The 23607-nt window shown below is 46.3% G+C and overlaps 1 protein-coding gene across 1 annotated transcript in view; it reads right to left on the bottom strand.

The window, feature by feature from the left end:
* Positions 1-700: 700 nt before the first annotated feature.
* LOC144104641 (multidrug resistance-associated protein 1-like) overlaps positions 701-23607 on the bottom strand; it is a 58950-nt gene continuing 36043 nt past the window's right edge. Inside the window, exons 20-30 of the mRNA XM_077637776.1 lie at positions 23169-23385; positions 21299-21443; positions 20426-20591; positions 18332-18531; positions 17435-17561; positions 15843-15944; positions 12962-13108; positions 10557-10715; positions 8111-8277; positions 2593-2787; positions 701-1324 (exon numbers count right to left, since the gene is read on the bottom strand). Coding sequence (XP_077493902.1) covers positions 1192-1324; positions 2593-2787; positions 8111-8277; positions 10557-10715; positions 12962-13108; positions 15843-15944; positions 17435-17561; positions 18332-18531; positions 20426-20591; positions 21299-21443; positions 23169-23385 — 1758 coding nt within the window. The 3' untranslated portion in view covers positions 701-1191. The remainder of the gene's footprint in view (positions 1325-2592; positions 2788-8110; positions 8278-10556; positions 10716-12961; positions 13109-15842; positions 15945-17434; positions 17562-18331; positions 18532-20425; positions 20592-21298; positions 21444-23168; positions 23386-23607) is intronic.

Raw genomic sequence — 23607 nt, 5'->3', positions numbered from 1 at the left:
GTCGCCGATTCAACTCTCTGAGAAAAAGGTTGCTGGAGGAACCCTTGCAGCATCTTGGCCTTAGTTTGAGCAGCCCGCTCTTGCTATCATTTGGCGCCACCACATTTGGGTTCAGCCACAGATCTGTTTGTACCGCTGTTCTAAATTTCCGGATAGAATCTCACCGACTGCCTTGCTAAGTGTTCCAAACTTTTCTATCAATTATTAAATTTTGAATTATTCATTATTATTTAATCCCTCTCTTTGTTATTATTCTTATAATTTTGAAATCAAAACTGTCATCCCTTTTCTGTTCATGACGAAGAATTCACCGGTGTTGCGCTCCCCCGTGCTTTTCCTTTTTGTTAACTGCGTTCAGGTGAATAGCCACCCGATTCTCGGCCGATCCACCAGTGTGGGTATGTGCCATCTTTTGATAGGCGAACAACAACAACAACAACAACAACAACAAAAGCGCTGTTTAACACGAGGCGTGATCGGCTGCGGCGTTAGCACAGGGCTCTCGTGCGGTGGCCATCGAAGCAGCACATCTGTTCGCGCCGCCGAGGGTTCAAAACCAAGAAGCAGCAATATTTAGTTTTTCCTGCAGCCTCTACGTCAGGGACGCCAAAAGATTCTTGGTTGGGTTTGACTGCGTGAGGTAGAACTTTCTAACTAAAACAGCCACAACTACAAAAGGAAACGGCAGAAGGATGCACACTTCAAAGTTCGACAAGTAACTTTATATGCGTCAATAAATATAAGACACCGCAGTTCACGCATGTGTATGGTACAGGTTGAGCTACACTGAATTGCAATGAGCGAGCGATAGTGCGGTCCGAAGTTCTTGAAAAGCTATGAGCGCAGATGTGTTTAGATAGCGAGGAAGCGTACTTCAATGAGTATGGTGCGCATAAAATTTTCGTTTAGGGCGATCACGCTCGTCTTGTGCGCATCGCTGATTTTCTCCGTAGTTCTTCACTATTCGGCCGGCCGAACAAAAATGTATACAACTAACAAACTAACAAAAAAGTTTTTCAACACCTCCTAACAAGTCTTGACAAATGCAGAAACCTGAAATCGTGCTCAGCGGGATATCGCACTTAGAGAGGAATTGATTTGAGAGGGCTGCGGTCGATGAGTTGCTTCCCTACAGAGCGCGCGTATTCTGGCGCGTTGTTGACCACGGTGACGTCAGAAGGATGCGTGACGTCAGTCCCTTTGCTGCTGCGTTGGAAGCAAGTTGGCGTCCTTGGCCAGTGCGTAGAAGAGTGAAGACTCTCGCTTCATCAACTCTCTCGGCGAGTCGCTCTCTGCGATTGCACCATTGTCCAGGACAATGACCCTGCACGAGTGGTAGAAAAATTTCTTGTATTAGAGACTAGACATTCATAACAGTCGCACGTTCACATTCGTTAATGAACAATCCGGCAAGTATCCTCTCTCTCTGAGGGACATCACCAACGAATCCTGGGTTATCTTTAAACTGAGAGTTCCGTATGCTGCAGAGAACACTATCGTCATTCAAATGAAAACAATAAATGTGGTTTGTTGTGCAACCTACCATGAGATAGCTTTCTTCAATATTTCAGGCAATCAAATGTTTTTCCCGTGAGATAAGACAAAATGAAAAATAGAGGCCCATGAGTTGGCCTTTGCCACAACGGCGACTGAGTAATATTGACAACCGCTTCTTCCAATGATTACTACAACTGTACACTTTTCAGATATTATGAAATCATTGATGAATTCGTTTATAAATATTCGTGTCAGTTGATAAATGTGCTGTGCGTTGCCGACCAATGAGGATGCCCGTGTTTATGCCGAAGTCACAACGGCATCGTTCTGTTAGTTTTCTTGAGTACTCCAGATAATACAATGTGTTAGCAATGAGGCGCGAAGGAAGGGTGTGAATGTAAGGGTTGGCTGACAATGTCTACTAGCAGATGATTTAAAACAGAAACAGGCTCGATTATTGATTCGATTATTGATTGTGGCATCTAAAATCAGACGTGCCACCTAAAATCAGCACTAGACGTGAGGTGGGAGAGTTCAGCAGCATAAAGCTCATTTCTAGATGCACTAGATGCTTGGCTGATAGCTATAGCAATATGCACACTGTAACTTTCGCTTTTATAGATCACGGGATTCATACAGGGCAGATTTCATGTGAAATGAAATCAGGAGAGAAAAAAAAATTCCAGAGTTTTTGGTTTAGTTTATCGGGGTTTAACGTCACAAGGCGACTCCGGCTATGAGGAACGCCGTAGTTAAGGGCTTTGAAAATTTCGGCCACCTGGGGATATTTAACGTGCACTGACATCGCACAGTACATGGGCCGCCAGAATTACGCCTTCATCGAAATTTGACTGGCTCGGCCGGGATCGAACTCGCGTCTTTCAGGTCAGCAGCCGAGCGCCGTAACCACTGCGTCATACTGGTTTTGCTGTGCCGCAGGTCATTCGTGCAGGATGTGTCTGAGTTTTTCCCACGCTCACGGTGGCAGGAATGCCAGGTCAGTTCTGCACGTGGTGGTGGTGTTCAGGAGGTCGCCTGCCTGAGTGGCGTACCGCCAATTGTACGATTTAAGAGTTCTGGCAGCCCACGCCTAACCTGTCGTAGTCGAGGATGGTGTTGAGGCGGTGTGCGATGGTGATGATGGTGCAGTCGGCGAACTCTCTCCGTATGGTGGCCTGGATGAGGTCATCCGTCTCCATGTCCACGGCGGCCGTCGCTTCGTCCAGGATCAGAATGCGCGACTTGCGAAGCAGGGCTCGGGCGAGACACACCAGCTGGCGCTGCCCAACGCTGGGGGGAAGTCAAGTGGGCAACAAAGGGGGTCAGTCTCCAAAAATGAGTCGAAAAGGGTGCAGAGTGGACAGCAAAATATTTTCAAAGGGGAGTAAGGTGATTTTAAGAGCTAACAAAGTAGAGTAAACGGAGTAAGCTCCGTGTATATTCGTTGTTCCCCTCTGCGTGTATATCTCCCGCCCCTCCCCCCTCCTCCCTCACGCCTTTCGCGTCACAGCTTTCGTTCTTTTGACCTCCTCCTCCCTTTATGCATACCTAGAGACGCTAGCTGCATGCTGCCCCCAGTTACCCCTGATGAAGGAGCCAAGCCGGCTTCGAAACATTGGGTTTGAAATTAAAGTGTTTGGTTGGAGATGTGCAGAGCTATAAGTTTTGAAACCCAACCAGACAGGCAAATCTGTCAAAATGTTTAGGTTTCAAACACTAAACCAGGAATAACTAGAAATGCCACGGGGTAATTCGTTTGGCAGTAACTTCGCTGCCACAGAAATCAGTCCTTTAAAGGCTAAAGTTAACATTCTTTCGAAGACCAATTATAAATAAATCTGCTGCACAGTTGTCTCAGCCTGGACTAACTACTCGTCGTGAAGACTTAATTCTGCAGTTAGACCTATTTTACTCGGCTTTGGGCAAGAGTAAATCGGTCGCTTTAAGCGGAGGTCATGCTTTGTGAGAAAAAAAAAAAAACTAATTGCGCTTCAAAAGCGCTGACCACTGAAGGTGAATTTTAGGCTTTGGAACTTTTTTTTTTGCGGGTCTTTAAAGACGCCCACGCAATGCTCCACGTCGGCCTTCTGTGACGAAAGCTAAAACTGCGAACTTCCTTTCGACTTGAGTTAGAATGAAGTGCTGACAGCATGACGACTTGATACCACATAGTTCCTAAAAATTAGTGGACGGCTCCGGAATAATTTCGACCACCTAGGGATCTTTAACGTGCACTGACATCGCACAGCACACGGGCGCCTTAGCGTTTTGCCTCCATAAAAACGCAGCCGCCATGGTCGGGTTCGAACACGACCGCGGCGGCTGCGTTTTTATGGAGGAAAACGCTAAGGCGCCCGTGTGCTGTGCGATGCCAGTGCACGTTAAAGATCCCCAGGTTGAGGACTGGGCGAGTTGGTAAGTATTCATTTTAAACCAGCCAGAAGACGCGACACAAAGGAACAAGCAAACAAGACGAGGCTGGACTAACAACTGAAGTTTTATTGAAAGGAAGAAAACAACGTAGACTCGCACTGAGATGCGCGCGCATATAAGCCGTATCAGTGAAAGGGCACACAAAAAATTTTTCAATGTCAGGGTCTTACTAACAGGTTATCTAAAAAGGCAAATTCCTTAGCGTGAAGGTTTACCGACGGCTTAGCCACACACGTGTCCTTAGCCTTAGCAATGTAGAAGGCTTCAACTATCTCGTGACAGATTTGTTTTTCATTTCTATTTTTCATTTCAGCGACACTACTGTAGTTTATAGAAATGAAAAACAAATCTGAGTGCCAGGCGGACTGAGTCACATATGTTCACTAATATTTGTCACAAATCTTCATCGATAGCGGAAATTTTCAACATCATTAATCGAATAGCTAACTAGTGGTGGAAATTACCACACTGCCGCAGCGCCACTTGATCGCTACAATCAAGGATGTGTTCTGAAGGAGACTGTTGAGACAGCTCATACCGCGCTTCTACGCGTCATACGTTTTGGGCAGTTTACTAAACGTTACGTAAAGAACGTTGGCGCTGTCGAAGAAATGAAAGCGCGAGTAGCCTTCTGCTAACGGCGCACAGACAGGTAGCCACTCTTGTAGCAGCCTTTAGGGAGGCTTATCCCAAGGTCCACAGCGCGAAATCGTAAGGACACCGACCATGTCACCTGCGCAAAATAGGTGCGGCAGTCTCCAAACATTCTCGGTCTTTTAGCGAAAAACATGAAATTCGTAAACGTTGCGCGCCGAAATAGAAACGCTCTTAAGCGTGTAGCTCATTGGCAAGCTCTATTGTCAATGAATACCGCTAGGCACCCGAGGTAAACATGAAGAGGTATTGAGGCGAACATGACACCGGAACAAAGCGAACGCAATGTCAGGATACTGAATTAAAGCGCTGCAAACCGTTTTCCTGCGCGTATTGTGCCCATCCAGACCCTTGCTACTGAAAAACCTATAGTGCGGTGACGCAGGTGAACGAGCAGAAATGGATGCCATGGGCCACCTACATCACCAAATGATAACGAAATGAACTCTTGCTTTTTTTCAGGCGCTCGAGATAAGCAGCACTGCTTATCGCTATCTCGAACCACCACACAATTTGCTTTACTCAGCACTTAAGAAGCAGATCACTGGTGTGAATTTTGCCGCTAGCTGATACGTCACTGCCTCGTTTTCCCAGCAGTACTAGTAATTCACTTGAAATAAACGTTTGCGGTCAATGTAATCGCGCAGCACAGCGTCAATATATGATTTTATTTAAATCCGTAGCATTTCTTGGCACCGAAGCAGATTTTTGTCCTTTGCTATGTGACCGGGTTTCTCGACAAGCAACAAAGATTGGCGCTAATTAGCGCCAACTTTTCAGAGGCAACTTCCTGCCGCCCAATGGTCTAATGAAACGACTAACTTGTGGCATCTGCGGGAGCCAGCGAAAGTCAACGAGATTTTTAGTCAAAAGCAAGTCGAAGAAAGCAGCCAGGTTGATGATGCAACTCGCGATGCAAGTACCTTGAAAATAAGATGGAAGCTTTCAAGGAACCTTAATGCTGCCTAGTCGCGCTGTAATCCTATGGATTGGTTGGATTTTATTTTGGGGTCTAACGTCCCAAAGTGACTCGGGCTATAAGGGACGGCGTAGTGGAGAGAGCTCAGGATAATTTCGACAACATGGTGTAGTTTAACGTGCCCCGACATCTCACAACGCGGGCCTCTGCCATTTCAACTTCATCGAAATGCGACCACCGCGGCCGGGATCGAACTCGAGTCTTCTGGATGAGCAGCCAAGCACCATAACCACTTAGCCGGTTTCCTTTGGATTGGTTAGCACTTGGAAGACAAAGTGCACATAACATGCCCCGCTAACGAGAGAATGTATCGGTCAGGGCTGAGCCAGCACTCATCAGGAAGAATTAAAAAACATTCGGGAAGTTGAAACGTGAATGAATTTTGGAGAGCTAATGGAGACAGAACAGCTTAGCCAGTGGCGAAAAACTGATGGCTGCCGAAAGGTATACGAGGAATTCTTTCCCGAACCGGCGGTAACTCAGCCGTGTTCTAAAAGGAAAGCTACTGATTAACTCAGTTGGCGAAAAAATGGATGAGGTCGAAGTAGTTCGTAGCGCACTGAGGATCTCGAGTGGTTGCAACGGCTGTCGACCACTGTCAGTGGTCCACGAAGCCAGAAATAAGGCTCCTCTCCGGAGCATGACGACTTGATACCACATAGTTCCTAAAAATTAGTGGACGGCTCCGGAATAATTTCGACCACCTAGGGATCTTTAACGTGCACTGACATCGCACAGCACACGGGCGCCTTAGCGTTTTGCCTCCATAAAAACGCAGCCGCCATGGTCGGGTTCGAACACGACCGCGGCGGCTGCGTTTTTATGGAGGAAAACGCTAAGGCGCCCGTGTGCTGTGCGATGCCAGTGCACGTTAAAGATCCCCAGGTTGAGGACTGGGCGAGTTGGTAAGTATTCATTTTAAACCAGCCAGAAGACGCGACACAAAGGAAGAAGCAAACAAGACGAGGCTGGACTAACAACTGAAGTTTTATTGAAAGGAAGAAAACAACGTAGACTCGCACTGAGATGCGCGCGCATATAAGCCGTATCAGTGAAAGGGCACACAAAAAATTTTTCAATGTCAGGGTCTTACTAACAAGTTATCTAAAAAGGCAAATTCCTTAGCGTGAAGGTTTACCGACGGCTTAGCCACACACGTGTCCTTAGCCTTAGCAATGTAGAAGGCTTCAACTATCTCGCGACAGATTTGTTTTTCATTTCTATTTTTCATTTCAGCGACACTACTGTAGTTTATAGAAATGAAAAACAAATCTGTCGCGAGATAGTTGAAGCCTTCTACATTGCTAAGGCTAAGGACACGTGTGTGGCTAAGCCGTCGGTAAACCTTCACGCTAAGGAATTTGCCTTTTTAGATAACTTGTTAGTAAGACCCTGACATTGAAAAATTTTTTGTGTGCCCTTTCACTGATACGGCTTATATGCGCGCGCATCTCAGTGCGAGTCTTCGTTGTTTTCTTCCTTTCAATAAAACTTCAGTTGTTAGTCCAGCCTCGTCTTGTTTGCTTCTTCCTTTGTGTCGCGTCTTCTGGCTGGTTTAAAATGAATCCCCAGCTGGTCGAAATTATTCCGAAGCCCTCCACTACGCACCTCTTTCTTCCTTTCTTCTTTCACTCCCTCATTTATCCCTTCTCTTACGGCGCGGTTAAAGTGTCCAACGATATATGAGACAGATACTGCGCCATTTCCTTCCCCCAAAACCAAGCATCATCATCATCATCATCATTATTATTATTATTATTATTATTATTATTATTATTATTATTATTATTATTATTATTATTATTATTATTATTATTATTATTATTATTATTATTATTATTATTATTATTATATTATTATTATCTGTTTACCATTCTGATTATAGTCAAGTCCATTGATTAACGAAGTGCCTCTCCCAACTCCTTTCTAAGTTGGCGCTGCATTGAACCAGGCGTAGCCCCACTATGCCTGCAAATTTTCCGGCCGTATGTGTAAGCCAGCTTATAGGCTCTTCCCTGAGCCTTATGTAAGTTCTTGCACAGTTTCGTATTCATTGTGATGCGAAGAGACCACAAAATACGTAATGCCAGAAATTTAATTCATTCTAAATCTGAAATGTCATCGGGAAAGAGTGGCTTCAAAAGATTAAACTCGGAAGACCTTCAGGGTATGCCCAAAAGTTTCAATTTTCAGCGGAGAGAAGTCAATGGGATGTATGAGTCCGTTCTCTATTGCTTCGCGCTATCATCCTGAGGGTGCTGCGCACTCATTAGCCAGGAGGTTGTCAAGAGAGGTTTACGGTGATATAAGGTGGCCGCAGCTGGCACAGGACAGGGTTAATTAGAGAGTCATTTGTCCTGCAGTAGGCGTAGTAAAGCTGCCGATGATGATCAAGAGGTCTGCTACTTTTCCTATGGTAAATTAACCGTAAACCTTGGTTGCACAATACCTGTATCACTGAGGTTTTCCGGTTGAAGTCAGGCAATATTTGCTGACTTAAGAGGACGTCAGAACGAGATTGGATTAACATGAATTAGCGGCCCTCACCTGATGTTCTCTCCTCCCTCGGCGATCTCGTGCTGCAGACCTTTCTCGACGCTAGCGACGAAGTCCTTCAGATGCGACTGCTCCAGCGCCCGCCAGAGGTCCTCGTCTTTCTTTGTGTCGAAGGGGTCCAGGTTCGACCGAAGGGTGCCGCTGAACAGAACCGGGTCCTGACGAAACAAGAACGGAGAGAGAGAAACGCTGGAGAAGCATGGTACAAACCGGACTTCTGCCCTTCAGAATCATTCTGGGGCTTAATAATTAATAATTGGTTTTGGGGGAAATGAAATGGAGCAGTAATTGTCTCATATATCGGCGGACACCTGAACCGCGCCGTAAGGGAAGGGATAAAGGAGGGAGTGAAAGAAGAAAAGAAGAGAAAGGTGCCGTAGTGGAGGGCTCTGGAATAATTTCGACCACCCGGGGATCTTTAACGTGCACTGACATCGCCCAGCACACGGGCGCCTTCGCGTTTTGCCTCCATAAAAACGCAGCCGCCACGGTCGGGCTCGAACCCGGGAATTCCGGATCAGTAGTCGAGCGCCCTAACCACTGAGCCACCGCGGCGGGCTTCCACCCGTGATTTACGGGGACACAGTTTTCCGTCCTAAGTACTCAGCTCATGTAGGTAAAAATAAAAAATTGCAGGCGATCAATGCTGTTCATCCCTATAGGGAATGCGTTAGCATGTGGACTCAGAATTCATGAGTGCTTTGTGCTGACGAACTGAATTCATTCACACGAATGACATTTTAAGTTCTTAGTTGCCCTCGTGCGCTAGTTCAAATCTCCCGCAGTTGCGTGCGACTTGCTGCATGGGTGTCAGATGACGCTTCCTTGTACATTTTTTTTTGGTGTGTTTGTGGTAAAAACTGTCCGCCATTCCGTGTGGCTTGCTCCGTCAGAAATGCCGACAGAAACTTCCCAGTTGATGTTAAGCTGATCCGACGCCTCAGTTTTCAATACTTTTCAGCACAGGAACCGGCATTCATCTGCTTTTTTTTTTGGCAGGAAGAAGAGAAGTGGCAGTTAAACCGAATAAATTCAGCACGCTAAGGTTTATTGGCCAGGTTACTATCACCAGCACCCAGATGCAAAGGGAGTATTACTATGCCCGCCTGCCCACCTGCACGCCTGTCCGTCGGTCCGTCTGTCATCAGTCTGTATGTCAGTCGGTCTCTCTGTCGGTCTGTTTTTCGGTCTGTCTCTACGTCGGTCTTTCGATAATATTAGTTGCGAGACTCCCTTTTGGTGCCTGTACCAAAATCGCCACTCTCAAGGCCTAAAATTTTGAGGCTACTCGAATGTGGCGCCATTTCGCGGCAATGAAGTGAACTGCTCATTGCAGTCCAAATGATCAACAAGAAACGTTGCAGGCCGCCGCTGTCGTAGTTGGCAACTAATTGCGCAGCTCACTGGCAGCCCTGCTATGTTCTTGCGCTAAGCGTACTGTTTAAGGGAAAAGATTAGCTGTGGTTTAACCAGTGTTGAAGCTGGTTAGAGAGCGAAAGCTGCGGTGTATTTGTACACGAGAAGTGCAGCTCTGAAAAAAGCAAAGCGATTGCGCTGAAAAAAACAAAAAATACCCAAGCCGGGACACGAACCACTGCCGTCTGGGACGTGAGCTGGGTGCGCTACCTCTCGATCACTGAGAAATTTTTTGTATTTATTGTCTGTTTTGACAGTTTACAACAGATCACAGACATATGTTCTGCGCTGCACTCTCAAACGTCAAGAGCGAACATGTGTTTCACTCACGTGAGAAAATCAAAACTGTTTCAAGGAACGCATCTCTCTCTCTCTCTCACACACACACACACACACACACACACACACACACACACACACACACACACACACACACACACACACACACACACACACACACACACACACACACACACACACACACACGCACGCACGCACGCACGCACGCACGCACGCACGCACGCAAGCACGCACGCACGCACGCACGCACGCACACACACACACACACACACACACACACACACACACACACACACACACACACACACACACACACACACACACACACACACACACACGCAAGCACGCACGCACTCTCTCGCTCTCTCTCATCAACTCGATAACTTCATCTCCAAAACATAGCTCCTTGTACACTTCACCCAGCTTAAATGCGTTTTCTTTGAAGTAATATCGGAGAAACATTCGTTCGACTTGGTTAAAGGGAGGCCTTGTGTGCCTAATGGTAAAAAGAAAAGAAAAACAAAAATAAAATAAAGAACTGTGTCCGTGTCTGCGAAGTGATATGCAGAGGACCCCACGCCACCGACAGAGCCTATTAACGCTATCGCGCCATATGCTTAAGGTGGAGCAAAAGTGTCCACCGAATTCTTTTTATTTCCAGTGACATTTGGAAAGACTTTTAAAAGGCTTTGGCATAGCGTAGATGCATATGAATGCACACCTGCGGTATGATGGTGAGCTTGGCGCGGAGGTCGTAGAGGCCCAGCATAGCGATGTCCAGCCCATCGATGTGTATGCTGCCGCCAGCTGCCTCGATGATGCGGAAGAGAGCCAGTGTTAGAGACGACTTGCCCGCGCCCGTCCGTCCAACGATGCCCACCTGTGAGGAGACAGAAAGCGACAATGGCGCCTGTGCAAAGCCTGTTCACAGTCATCATCATCATCATCAAAATACGAGCTGATTCCGCCGCAGGACAAAGGACTCTGCTGAGAGGCGGCAGGCGACGCTGAAAGATATGTTATTTATTTATTTGAAATTCCTTACAGGCCCATTGGGCATTGTGTAAGGGGGGCGAAAAAAAGATATAATACAGTGCATTAATAACCAAAGGAAACAAAAGGAAACGTACGCGACGCAAAATAATTCACTACAATACAGGATAATGTGCTCACCGAACGTGGAAACAAAGCGCGATTAAGGCAAACACGGAAACATGGCAAGCAAACATAAGAAAACATCCGAATGGCACGAGTGTAGCAGCAAAGCAAAGAACAATAATAGACTTCAACGTAGGTGTGCTAAATGACGGTTTCAGTGAAATATGTGATGAGTTTAGAATGGAAAGATTCTAGATTAGACGCGGAAGCGATGTTGTCTGGCAGATCATTCCATAATCTGATGGCTCGTGGTAATGCAGATGAGTTAAAAGCCAATGTGTCACCATATATTCTTGCGAAACTAAACTGATTATATAATCTTTTCGACGTGCGGGATGAGACATCGAGTTGAAATCAGGTAGCTCTATTGAAGTGCGCATATTTGTGAAATAGTGTGAGGAGAGCGATGTCACGGCGCGTGCTTAATGATTGTAGAGAAAGATCTGTTTTAATCTGAGTGACGCTTGAGCGGCAGTTAAAGTTTCGTGAAATGAATCGTGCTGCCCTGTTTTGGATAGATTCTAACACGATGATCATGTTCTTATGATAGGGAGACCAAATGGGAGAAGCAAATTCAAGTTGTGGACGAACAAAAGTGAGGTATGCTAGTTTTCGAATATTAGATAGTGAATTTCGGAGATTACGGCGTAGGTATCCTAATGACTTTGAGGCGACGGCACATATGGATGAGATATGGTATGACCATGAAAGATCTGAAGAAAAGTTAACGCCGAGGTATTTGTAATGTGATACGTGAGAGAGTAGATCATTTTGAATACGGTATGTATAGCTAGATTTGTTATTTTTACGGGTGAAAGAGATGACTTTGCACTTGGATACATTAAGAGTCATTAACCATGAGTTGCACAAGTCGTTAATAGTAAGGAGGTCTGATTGGAGCGCCAGGTGGTCATTAGTAGATCTAATAGGGTGGTATATAATGCAATCATCCGCGAAAATTCGCATACTAGAAGTTATATTATTAGGTAAATCATTGATATAAATGAGGAATAATAAGGGACCAAGCACACTGCCCTGCGGTACACCGGAGTTAACTGGGGAAAGGTTAGAGGACAGATTATTAACAAATACGAACTGTTGGCGATGCGAGAGGAAGTTACGAAGCCATGTTAAAGTTAGCGAGTCTAGACGGAGTGATGATAATTTCGAAATCAAGCGGCAGTGAGCTACGCGGTCGAACGCTTTGGCAAAATCAAGGAATATACAGTCAGTTTGAAGGTTATTGTTCATATTAAAATGCAAATCAGTAGTTAGTTCGAATAACTGTGTTTCGCAGGAGTGACCCTTTCTAAACCCGTGTTGATTAGTGTAAAAAAAGTTATTCTGCTCAAGATGACTAAAGACATGCGATGAAATTATATGTTCAAGCATTTTGCAGCAGATGCACGTGAGAGATATAGGACGGTAGTTTTCAGTGGAGTTTTTGTTTCCAGATTTAAAAATTGGCACTATTTTAGCTATCTTCCAGTCTGAGGCGGCACGCAGGGGCGGCACGCTGGACACAAGTAAAGATTACTTCAACCTTTATAGAGCGTTCCCAAGTAATTAGTTTTCCTGTGCTAACCTATACTGCCTTCCCTGTTATTGCACTATAGCATGCACTGGTCAATGGCTGCTGTTTCAAGTAATATATGAAATCTTGATCAACAGAGATCTGCGATTTTTGTAGTTGTGCAGAGGCGCAGACAGGCCGACTTCTCACACGCAGTGCTACAAACAATATTTCACTTAGTTAGAGCGCCAGGCAAATGTTAGCCATTAATGCTAGTGTTTATTATCTAGACGTACCTTTAGTCGGTGATGGTAATTGACGACATATCAGGACACGTTACAAGAGTATCTCGTGCGTCCAGATATGCAAGGCTCCATTTCAGTTATTGACTGCTCTCTCTCAACCAATACAACTTGGACTCCCCACTGTTGTAAGAAGTGGATTGCCGCGCTGACCTTTTCGCCTGGCTTGAAGTCGCAGGTGATTTCTTTGAGAACCAGATCCAGGTCGGCTCGGTACCTCGTCGAGTAATCTTCGAACACTACCAGGCCCGATGTCGGCCATGATGGGTCGGGCTTGAAGTAGGGGTTCTCCCAAGCGGCCTGAAACCGGAAGGCGGGAAGTTTTCAAAACGGGCACATGCGCCACGCTTTTCGCAGTAAGAAGGACCATGCAGCTATCAACTCCAGCAGGACTTTACATTTTCGTTTTCCAAGTCCGAAATATCCAAGCATGAAGTAAGTCTGATTCAAACGTAGCGCGCTTTAAGCGCGGACGAAATGCGTCTTGAATTGTATCAGCCCTGATATCAGTTATATAAGAGTCCGATATGACTGGGCCTAAAATCGGGTCCATCATTTAGTCTTCTGGCTCCTGATAATATCAGGACGCAAAAGACTTATGACTTCGTGTTAGCCACTCCACAAAACTAGCACCCGTTAATTAAACTTAGCTTGAAATGTTCTCAGAACGCATCATTGTGTTCCGGACCACTCAACTCACTTTAATATACAGGTAATAATCCACTTAGCCCACCACATGCTAACATGCTACACGAATTATGAGTTCATTTCTTACTTTGTGTTTTGTGTCGCCTTTATGAAAAAATGGCGAGCCAGTTCTGACGAACTCCTATAGAAAACAATGTTTTATCAGCTTTTTACATCTCTATACTTGTTAGAAATTGGCGAATAAAGATATTCTGCCTAAATCAGGTGTGCTTCATCACGTACTGCCAGCCTAGGTGGCACTGGAAACTGTACATAAAGTTTACATAAGACGAGTCCCATAATTCCATGTTTCTATATGGAATATAAGAGTACATATCGACCATATGAAGTCGATACTGACTATAGGATAGCGCACTTAGAAGCTTACGGACTCCGTAAGACGCCATGCACACTAGACAGAAATGATATGAAAAGATTACGGACACCACACAGAAAATATATAGAGAGCATATAGATATCTGCATATTTTTCTATAATATATGAACCTCATATTCTCCTAATTCCGTATGAGCGGCTCATATCGAACGTTTCGGTGGGGAAGCCTCGAACAAGACTGGGTATTACACACTAAGGCTCCAGTCGCTAACGAATTGCATGCAAATTTGAAGGAACACTGTGAAACGCTTACAAAGCAAACAAATGTATTAACTTTTTTGCAAGAATAAGGATAGCACTGCTACGTATTAGGGCTTATCGTGCGACACTATGCAATATGACAGATGTGTGCAACCAACTACATTTCCAGGCGAGTCACTTCAAGTGCATTTTGTTCCCGGGAAAAATGAAGTTTTACGCGCATTCGTCCTGCAAGGAAAAGCTTTCACATTTACAGTGCAGCAGGATTTGGCCACTGAATAATCGAATGTTATCGCGCATTATTTTTATTTTTTCAGCTGGCCATGCTAATTAAGAAAAAACTTTTACTCTTTTCAGCGTCATTTTTATTTGACATCGAAAGCAAACATTTTTCTGCCAGTTAATACGTTTATATCTCAGGAAAAACTACTGGCTTGTTTTGAAGCGCAAAATACCAGTGGTTAAAATTTTACAAAGACCAGCAAAATTTCCTACAGAGTGCCAAAACTGATAGAAATACAACATGAAAATGCCATGACTTCTCAGCTAAATACGCAAAGAATCATGTAGTTGACTTAATTTAGCTTTGAAGATGCAAATTACGGATGAAATTTCGAAAAAAAAATTGACGGTATTAATGGTGCCAAATTCTGTCCGCACAAAAATGGTGGACGAAGTGCTACCTCATACTCTGTTTTCCAAAAGAATATTTACTGCTTTCGCTTTCTGGCATGAAAAAACATTTTATTTGCGACACGAATGATGTATAAATCTTCTGAAACAAAAGAATCACTGCTCGGTGAGCCCCACTTTCAGAAAAAGCTCCGAGTTCGCACTCCACACAATTGTGTATAAAACGCCTGAAAGTGTTCATCTTTCCCGTAACGTGTTTCCTGTCTGTTTCCCAACTTTGTCCGCTCTTTGTAAATGCTTGCCTGCTGTTCTAACATTTCTGGTACAGCTGGAAATATGCTCGCTGCATCTTTCAATGCAAGGGGGTGACGTCAGTGCTCGGAAATAAACAGCTTGCATAGCGTTCCCTTTGCCAGATACAATAGGAAATCCAGACATAACAGATCGTGCTACTGCATAAGCTTAACGCCTCCGACATCTTCAACTGTCGCTGAGTTTTGCGTTAAGCGTGGCCCGCATGGAGCGTTTTTTGCCCGCGAAATCGCGTCGCGCGCCCGACGTCCGCCCCGGCGTCGACGAATTCACTCCCGCATGGTCAGCAGCCGAGTGGCGTTTTTTAGCCGCCCAGTTGTGCGATGCGCGTGGCCCCATTCACACTGAAATCAGACAGATGCGCAGGAAGCGAAGTGAAGCCGCTGGCTTTCGCGCGTGAAATGCTCGCGAGCGCGCATCCCTCGGCCCGGTTACTGTAGCCGGGTGCACAGGGGCGGCTCCGTCCAGAATCACGTGACGCCCTCTCCGGCTCTCATTGGCCCTCTGTCGCTGCCCTCTCCCGGCGTCGGCGGGGCGTCGGCGTTTTTTTCTGTTCCGCCTGAACCCGACGATTTGACAAAAACGTCCTCTCCGGCGGCAAAAAAAAAAAAAAACGCTCCGCTGCCGTCGACGTCGACGAATCGCCCGGAAAAACGCTCCATGCGGGCCACGCTTTACACCGTCGTATCTGAGGCGTTGATTTTTTCCGCACTGTTTCATCAAGCCAAAAAGACTGGTGTTTTCAAAACTGCTTTTTCGATGTAACCTTTAAAAGTGCTTTGAGCAGGAAAAGTGGGGCACTTACCTCCTGCGTAACCTTGGTGTACTCTAAGCAGCGCTCCACGGCAACCAGGTTAGTTTCGGTGTCAGAGTAGGAGCGAACAAGCATGTTAAGTGTGTTTGTCATCTGCAAAGAGACAAGGAAAGAAACTTATCCAGGTTCATTCTTTACGTTAGGTTACGTTAGGCAAATGAACTCACCAGTCAACCATTTGACATTTCAAGGACCCCAGTTCCTTACAAACCGAGCGGTCCACGAGTTGCTAAATCCATACAGAACAGGCCCATGTTACAGAACAATAATTCATCAAATCAAATTTAATCAAACCAATGTTTATCCCAACAAAATTGTACAATAAATATTCTGGTCGTTGTAAGCATAGCGCTAGTTAGTAGGCCGGACAGTACGTGAAACACGTTTTGAGGGGGATCTGAAGAATTATATAATCCCAAAATCATCCAATTTCAAAGACAATAAGTTCAACAAAAAAGGTAACATCCAAAATTTTCTCATTCAGAACGTTTTTAAAAAATGAACTCATACAATACGGAACAAAGTTCAACACAGGTTTCTTCTTTCATCATTTTATATCGTGACTTTATTTCACAGACCCTGTGGCCTGGGAACTTTTGACCGACCCTGTGCATGGTTGATCAAAAGTCCCCAGGCAACGGGGTCATTTCTGTGCAGTGTAGGCTTTCACCTTTCGCGCATTTATAAAGACCCCTGGTGATCCTGCTCACATTAGGAGCTTCGGAGGTGACACAAATGCAAGGGTCCGAAGTATAACCTATTGCTAGGAGACTTGTGAACAACCCTCTGTCTTCTTTGGAGCAATAAAATATAACCCTATTAAAGAAACTTTTATTAACTTTTGCGACATTAAAAAAAAACATAAGCTATAAGACCTGAAGACGCATGGCGCATGATTAGAATTCATGTGCGCCTTTACCACTGCGCTTTTACAGTACTGTGCTCCTAGACTAAAGCTTCCAATGGTGTTCCAATGACCTGCCGGGTATAGCCCGCTCTAAGTATGCAGCCGCTGCTTGTACTGGGTAGGGTTCGTGAGTACAATTTGCTTACCAATTCCACGCCTATTGTGAACCTTTGTGCGGTAATAAAACAGAGATAGAGACATGTGTTAACCCGCCGCGGTGGCTCAGTGGTTAGGGCGCTCGGCTACTGATCCGGAGTTCCCGGGTTCGAACCCGACCGCGGCGGCGGCGTTTTTATGGAGGCAAAACGTTAAGGCGCCCGTGTGCTGTGCGATGTCAGTGCACGTTAGAGATCCCCAGGTGGTAGGAATTATTCCGGAGCCCTCCACTATGGAAACTCTTTATTCCTTTTTTTCTTTCACTGCCTCCTTTATTCCTTACGGCGCGGTTCAGGTGTCCGCCGATATATGAGACAGATACTGCGCCATTTCCTTCCCCAAAAAACCAATTATTATTATTATTATGTGCTAAGTGAGTGGTGGTTTGTCTTACATGCTAATTATGTAGTTATGAAAAGTTTGGCGGAAGTGCTGACGTCAGAGCATATGCTTCCATGCGCATCAGTATATTTGCACTAGGGAGTGGGGTGATTACCAAAACGACCGTAGGGGCACTCACCGTCAACGCAAAGCTGACCGACAGACCGGCCATACCTGGGGACAGTATGTCCCTGCCCATGGCTGCGAGAAAGGCGGCGATGAACACTATGGTATAGGCGAGGAACTCGAGCCTCGTGGCCAGCCACCTGGGAGTAGGCGACAGAAACAAAACATCATCATCATCATCAGGCTGACCACGCCCACTGCAGAGCAAAGAACTCCCCCACGTCTCTCCAATTAACCCTGTCCAGAAACAAAACACTAATGTGCATATTGCCGTATAGAACTTAGATTTCTGCGATACATGAATAATTTTCCATAAAGTAAGTGTTATACTAAAACTTCTTTCCATTAAATAATTCTAAGAACCTGCACATCGAACATACAGAATCAGCGTTCTGCTTTACTAAACATACCCGCCGCGGTGGCTCAGTGGTTAGGCCGCTCGGCTACTGATCCGGAGTTCCCGGGCTCGAACCCGACCGCGGCGGCTGCGTTTCTGTGGAGGTAAAACGCAAGGGCGCCCCTGTGCTGTGCGATGCCAGTGCACGTTAAAGATCCACAGGCGGTCGAAATTATTCCGGAGCCCTCCACTACGGCTCTTCTTAACTCTTCCTTTCTTCTTTCACTCTCTCCTTTATCCCTTCCCTTACGGCGCGGTGCAGCTGTCCAACGATGTATGAGACAGGTACTGCGCCATTTCCTTTTCCCAAAAAGCCAATTATTATTATTATTATTTTCAACTCGCTCAGTTTTAGGATCTGAAGCAAGTCGAGCAGTATGCTACAGCAGTGGTCTCAGCTGGCAGGCTATGATGGCGACGTTCTTTTGGTGCGTGAATTGAACGCGTGCCAAAGACGTATCGAGCGCGGTTAAGTCCCCCTACATTTGGCAGTGTGCAAGGCAGGCTCCTCACCGTGTAGCCACGACGCTGGGGAAGTAGGCGCTGTGGTTGACGTCGGTCAGCTCGTTGGAGCGGGACACGAACCGCTGGCTGGCCCGGTACGCCCGGATGGAGCTGCTGCCCGTCACGGTCTCCGAGAAGTGTACGTAGATGGGAGACCGCGAGATGGACTCGAGTCGCCTCAGCTGCCGCGACGTCGGGATGTAGAATTTCTGCGATGATAATAATAATAATAATAATAATAATAATAATAATAATAATAATAATAATAATAATAATAATAATAATAATAATGATAATAATAATAATAATCAATCAATCAATCAATATTTATTTTTTCGGTGCCCAGGAACAACCCAAAGGTCTTGGTGCTGGTACACCATAATAATAATAATAATAATAATAATAATAATAATAATAATAATAATTGGTATTGAGGGGAAAGGAAATGGCGCAGTATCTGTCTCATATATCGTTGGACACCTGAACCGCACCGTAAGGGAAGGGATAAAGGAGTAATAATAATAATTGGTTTTTTTGGGGGAAAGGAAATGGCGCAGTATCTGTCTCATATATCGTTGGACACCTGAACCGCGCCGTAAGGGAAGGGATGAAGGAGGGAGTGAAAGAAGAAAGACAAATAGGTGCCGTAGTGGAGGGCTCCGGCATAATTTCGACCACCTGGGGATCTTTAACGTGCACTGACATCGCACAGCACACGGGCGCCTTAGCGTTATGGATAAAGGAGTGAGTGAAAGAAGAAAGAAAGAGGTGCCGTAGTGGAGGGCTCCGGAATAATTTCGACCACCTGGGTATCTTTAACGTGCACTGACATCGCACAGCACACGAGCGCCTTAGAGTTTTGCCTCCATAAAAACGCAGCCGCCGCGGTCGGGTTCGAACCCGGGCACTCCGGATCAGTAGCCGAGCGCCCTAACTACTGAGCCACCACGGCGGGTAGAACCGAATTTCTGCGAAGAACCGCATTTCGAAAGAGGCCCCGTCCAGAATTTAGGTTACTGGAGCGTGAACATTAAGACGGCTTTAAAGGAGATGTGATTTCAGTCTCTTTTGCTGAGAAGTGCATGTGCATAGTGCAGCCATGTAGGATGCAACATTTTAATAGGGGCTACGTGGACGCGTGGTAAGATGTCGGAAGTCAACGATTACGCAACGACATGTAAAAAAAGATAACATTATATAGTTTCATTCCATCGAAAAGGACTAGATTATGACCTAAGCACAAAATGGAAACTGAGTGCAAAAAGCTTAAAGAGAAAAGTCAGTGGTCTTTTTATCGTAACAAGAAAATTCAAACAGCGCTAGACAACAGGACCAGAAAGAGGAGGAGACAAACACGGCGCTGAAGTTACAGCTTGTTTCCTGTTGTCTAGCGCTGTTTGAATTTTCTTGTTACCATGGGAGACCAACTCGCCCAATCTGCCGTCCTTCTACAGTCCTTTTATCTTTTCTCTTCAGCAGAAGGTTCGTCTATGATGCCCTGTTAGACTGGACAAAGAAAAAATTCGAAACAGTGTTCAGTCCATAACGCATAGCGTTGGACTATCCGGATTGACATTACATACACTCTAAACAAAAGGAGTAAAAAGGGTGTAAAACTGTCCTCTAGGGCACACCATTTTATAAAAGGGTGTGTGCTAGAGGACATAGCGTTGGACTATCTGGATTGACATTACATACACTCTAAACAAAAGGAGTAAAAAGGGTGTAAAACTGTCCTCTAGGGCACACCATTTTATAAAAGGGTGTGTGCTAGAGGACAGTTTACTGCCTTTTTACTCCAATATAGGCGTATTTGTGTTTACCGTGTACGTAGCATCGTAGAGTGACAGCAGGACAAGAAAGACAAAGGCGACGTATCAGCGCTGTCGTGTGTCACCCTTATTTTGTTGTCTTTTCACTCTTTTAACAGGCCATGGCGGGAGCAAGTCGGACCGCGGAGCGGGAATGGGGTATTCTGAGCCAGAAGGCTACGTCCATGAATGGAAGAATTAACCCTAACTGGTAATGAAGCAATCAAGGAGGGAGGTCCTTCTCCTCTGGTGGATTTTCAAGCAGTCGTGACAGTTAGGGGTAGATTAGCACCTGGACGAAGTAGTAGACGATCAGCAGCGGTAAGACGGCGCCCAGGAAGAGTGGCGTCTGCAGGGCGATCAGGAGGAAGGCCACCGCGGTGCGTAAGCACTGCACCACCAGCATGCGGCTGTTGAACGGAAGCGTCACATCAGCCGCGTCAATGTCCTTCGAGAACCTGCGGACAGAACGGACAAAACTTCGTACGCTGAGGCGAAGGCATGGTTTCGCGTCAAACGCAGAAAAACATTAGCGACCTTGCAGAATTCTACAGAGTTTTAAAGACAATATCCTCTCCAAGCCCCGCAAACATAATCATGCAGCATAAGCAAGTGGAAAGCAATGGATTCAGACAAGTCCAGCAGTATGCTGGAGAGGCTATTATGATGAGGTTCTTTTGGTTCGTGAGTTGAGCACGTACCAAAGAAGCACCGCGCGTGGTAGATCCCATTCCGCTTGACAGAGCAGCGTCGCCCAGGGAACCACTTGTGGGCAACTCTTTCAAGGGACGGGTGGGGTGATACTTTTTGCACTATGCCTTTCTTGAACTTACTCCTTCCAGAAAATAACCATGAATTCGGTTTTAAAAACAAAATTTCTAAGCTTACAATAGGGAAATAGAGATGGGGCGCGAGGAGCGCCCCATATCGGGAATCTCTAGACATCTTCATTTCTGCGGTTTATAAATCAACAAGAGCTCTGTGCCTCGCATGAAAGATGAAATAATTAATCATGGCGCTTACTCAATGAAATAACCCTGCAAGTCAAGTTGAGTTAAATGTTCCTTCTTATGGTCATCGTCATTGGTAACAGCCTCTGTGATACCGCTAGCACTATGCCGCGACACAATCGCGGCGTTCCTCTAGGCAACTGTCTCGCCGTCACCTGTTGAGGATGCGGCCCATCGGCGTGGTGTCGAAGAAGGACATGGGAGCACGCAGCACTCGGTGCAGCATCCGGTCGTGTACCACCTTGCTTCCCTGCAGCATCGCTAGGTTGAGCCACACGCTTCCGCACAGCACGAACACAGCTGCGATGAAAACAAGACCGACGACACAGCGGTCACTTTACAACGGCGTTGGCTCGCATATCTCCGCCACACTTGAACGGATCCTAAAGACAATTTCATCGCAACAATGTTTGGAGCAAAATTCGACTTTATGGCTCTTTCTTAGTACACTGATCACCAGGTTAGTTTCTGTGCCTGCCCGGCATATGTGGTCAGGACAATCCTCCTGGGAGGCTTAACATCCAACATTACGGTGGCACAAATACAAATACATGGGCTCAACTCTCAGCCTTTTCGGGCTGATGTGTGTCCGGCAACCCGAGATGTACTTAATGTTGACACGATTACATCTAAAAATTTCCGCGCCTCTCATTTCACACTCAGGACGTCAAAACTGCGGACTCTGTGATCACCGTTACAAGATAATGACGTTAAACCCTTGCCTCAGATATGCGCGAGTTGAAACTATGGAGCCGTATTCTATAATCTGTCCATTTTATTATTGTCCACGTCGCATCCATTTGGTCCTCTGCCAGTGGTCATTGAGATATACCCACGGCTTCCAAGGGCCTGTGGCAAGTGACCCGGCCGTTAGGTGGTTGGCGACGAGACCTCACCGTTGGCTGCTTATCGCAGCCAATGGCAGAATGTGGGCAGGTACGATCATCTGTGGTGGGGAGAGCGCTGCGATTCACCTCAGCATTGGTTGCATATTGCATCCAACTTAAGCAATGGTAACGTCCGTTCACCAACTACGCAATGGCAAGGTCGCCTAATTTCCACGTACGCTTGAAAGATGCGGGTGTATATGAGTGACCACTGAAAGAGGACTAAATGGACGCGAAATGGACCACGAAAAAACGGACAGCTTATAGAATACAGCTCCTGGAGTCGTCGCAGTTTCCTTCCTAAAACGGCCAGTGGTGGTGGCACCTGTGTTGGTCGAGGGGTAGCATATAAAAGATCCATCTTCAGCGATATTAGGTATCGATATCGTAACCTATCGTAATCTATCGATATATGACAACTTCAATTTGCGCCACCTTGAATGCGCCACCCTCCATGGCGACCTTAAAAGGTGCGCATGTGCGCATCCTCCGAGAAGTTCCCGTTGCAATCATGTAATTTCAGCATGCGCCGTATGCTCTCGCCGCGACTTCTTCCTTCAGTGGTAACCATCCTCCCGTTAAGATTTTCTATGCTCTCGCCATACCATCCTTAATCTATGGTAACCATTCAATGGTTGAAGATTTCAGCGCTCTCGCCGCACCTCTTTCTTTCCACGGTGACCTCCTTCCGGATGGTTCCTGTGGTAACGACAAGCCTTTTACACCTTCTTACGCTTTTGTCATACTCTCCTCCTTCCACGGTAATCGTCCTTCCGTTGGAGGATTCCTCCGCTCTCGCGATAACACCCTCTTTCTACGCTAACCAAGCTCCGGGTGGCTCCGGTAATAATCTCCCACCGGTTACTGAAACCCCTGCTCCCGTAATACCATCCTCCTTCCATAGTAACCAGCCTCTGAGTGGCTCCCATGGTAACGCATTCACCGCTTACGCCTACGGCTACGACTACCACTACAACGACTGCGACGACGAGAAGAAACCCAGGAACGAGCGCTTAACAGCTCTCGCTGTAAAACAAGAAAGCCATCGGATGTTCATGATAGGTGTGAAGTATTGAGCAATGTGCATTTACTAGGGTAGTCATTTCTTGCCATGTCAGGGTGAGCACGTGGTACTCACTCTCGGCGAAGCCGTACATGGCGTACATGCCGAGGCGGTAGTTCCTCTGCGCGGGGTCCGTGGCCAGCACTGGGTCCAGGGCGTCGTTGCTCCACTCGCCCAGCCACAGGCTGCCCCCGACGTTGAAGGCGTGCGAAACGAAGTACGTCGCCAGGGTGATGATGGTCATCCACATGCCCATGGCCTTGATGAAGTCCCAGTACACGCTCCACTTGACCTGCGTATACGGTCACGACATCACAGGGGCAGGTCAACACAAGTAGAAAAAGTGTAGCCCCCAAAGGTCACATGTGGTCATAGACACCATCAGGTAGGTTAAGTCGAAGCAAGGCTAAAGGGACCTTTCGCACTCATCACGTTACCCGCGTCATGCACCAGATGGGGCTACCTTGCGCCAGAGAAGTAACCATCCTCGCTCCCCCGTTAACCTCTCCAGCGT

Source organism: Amblyomma americanum, chromosome 9 (assembly GCF_052857255.1).
Source record: "Amblyomma americanum isolate KBUSLIRL-KWMA chromosome 9, ASM5285725v1, whole genome shotgun sequence".
NCBI lineage: Eukaryota > Metazoa > Arthropoda > Arachnida > Ixodida > Ixodidae > Amblyomma > Amblyomma americanum.
This window is presented reverse-complemented; position numbering and strand designations above follow the sequence as displayed.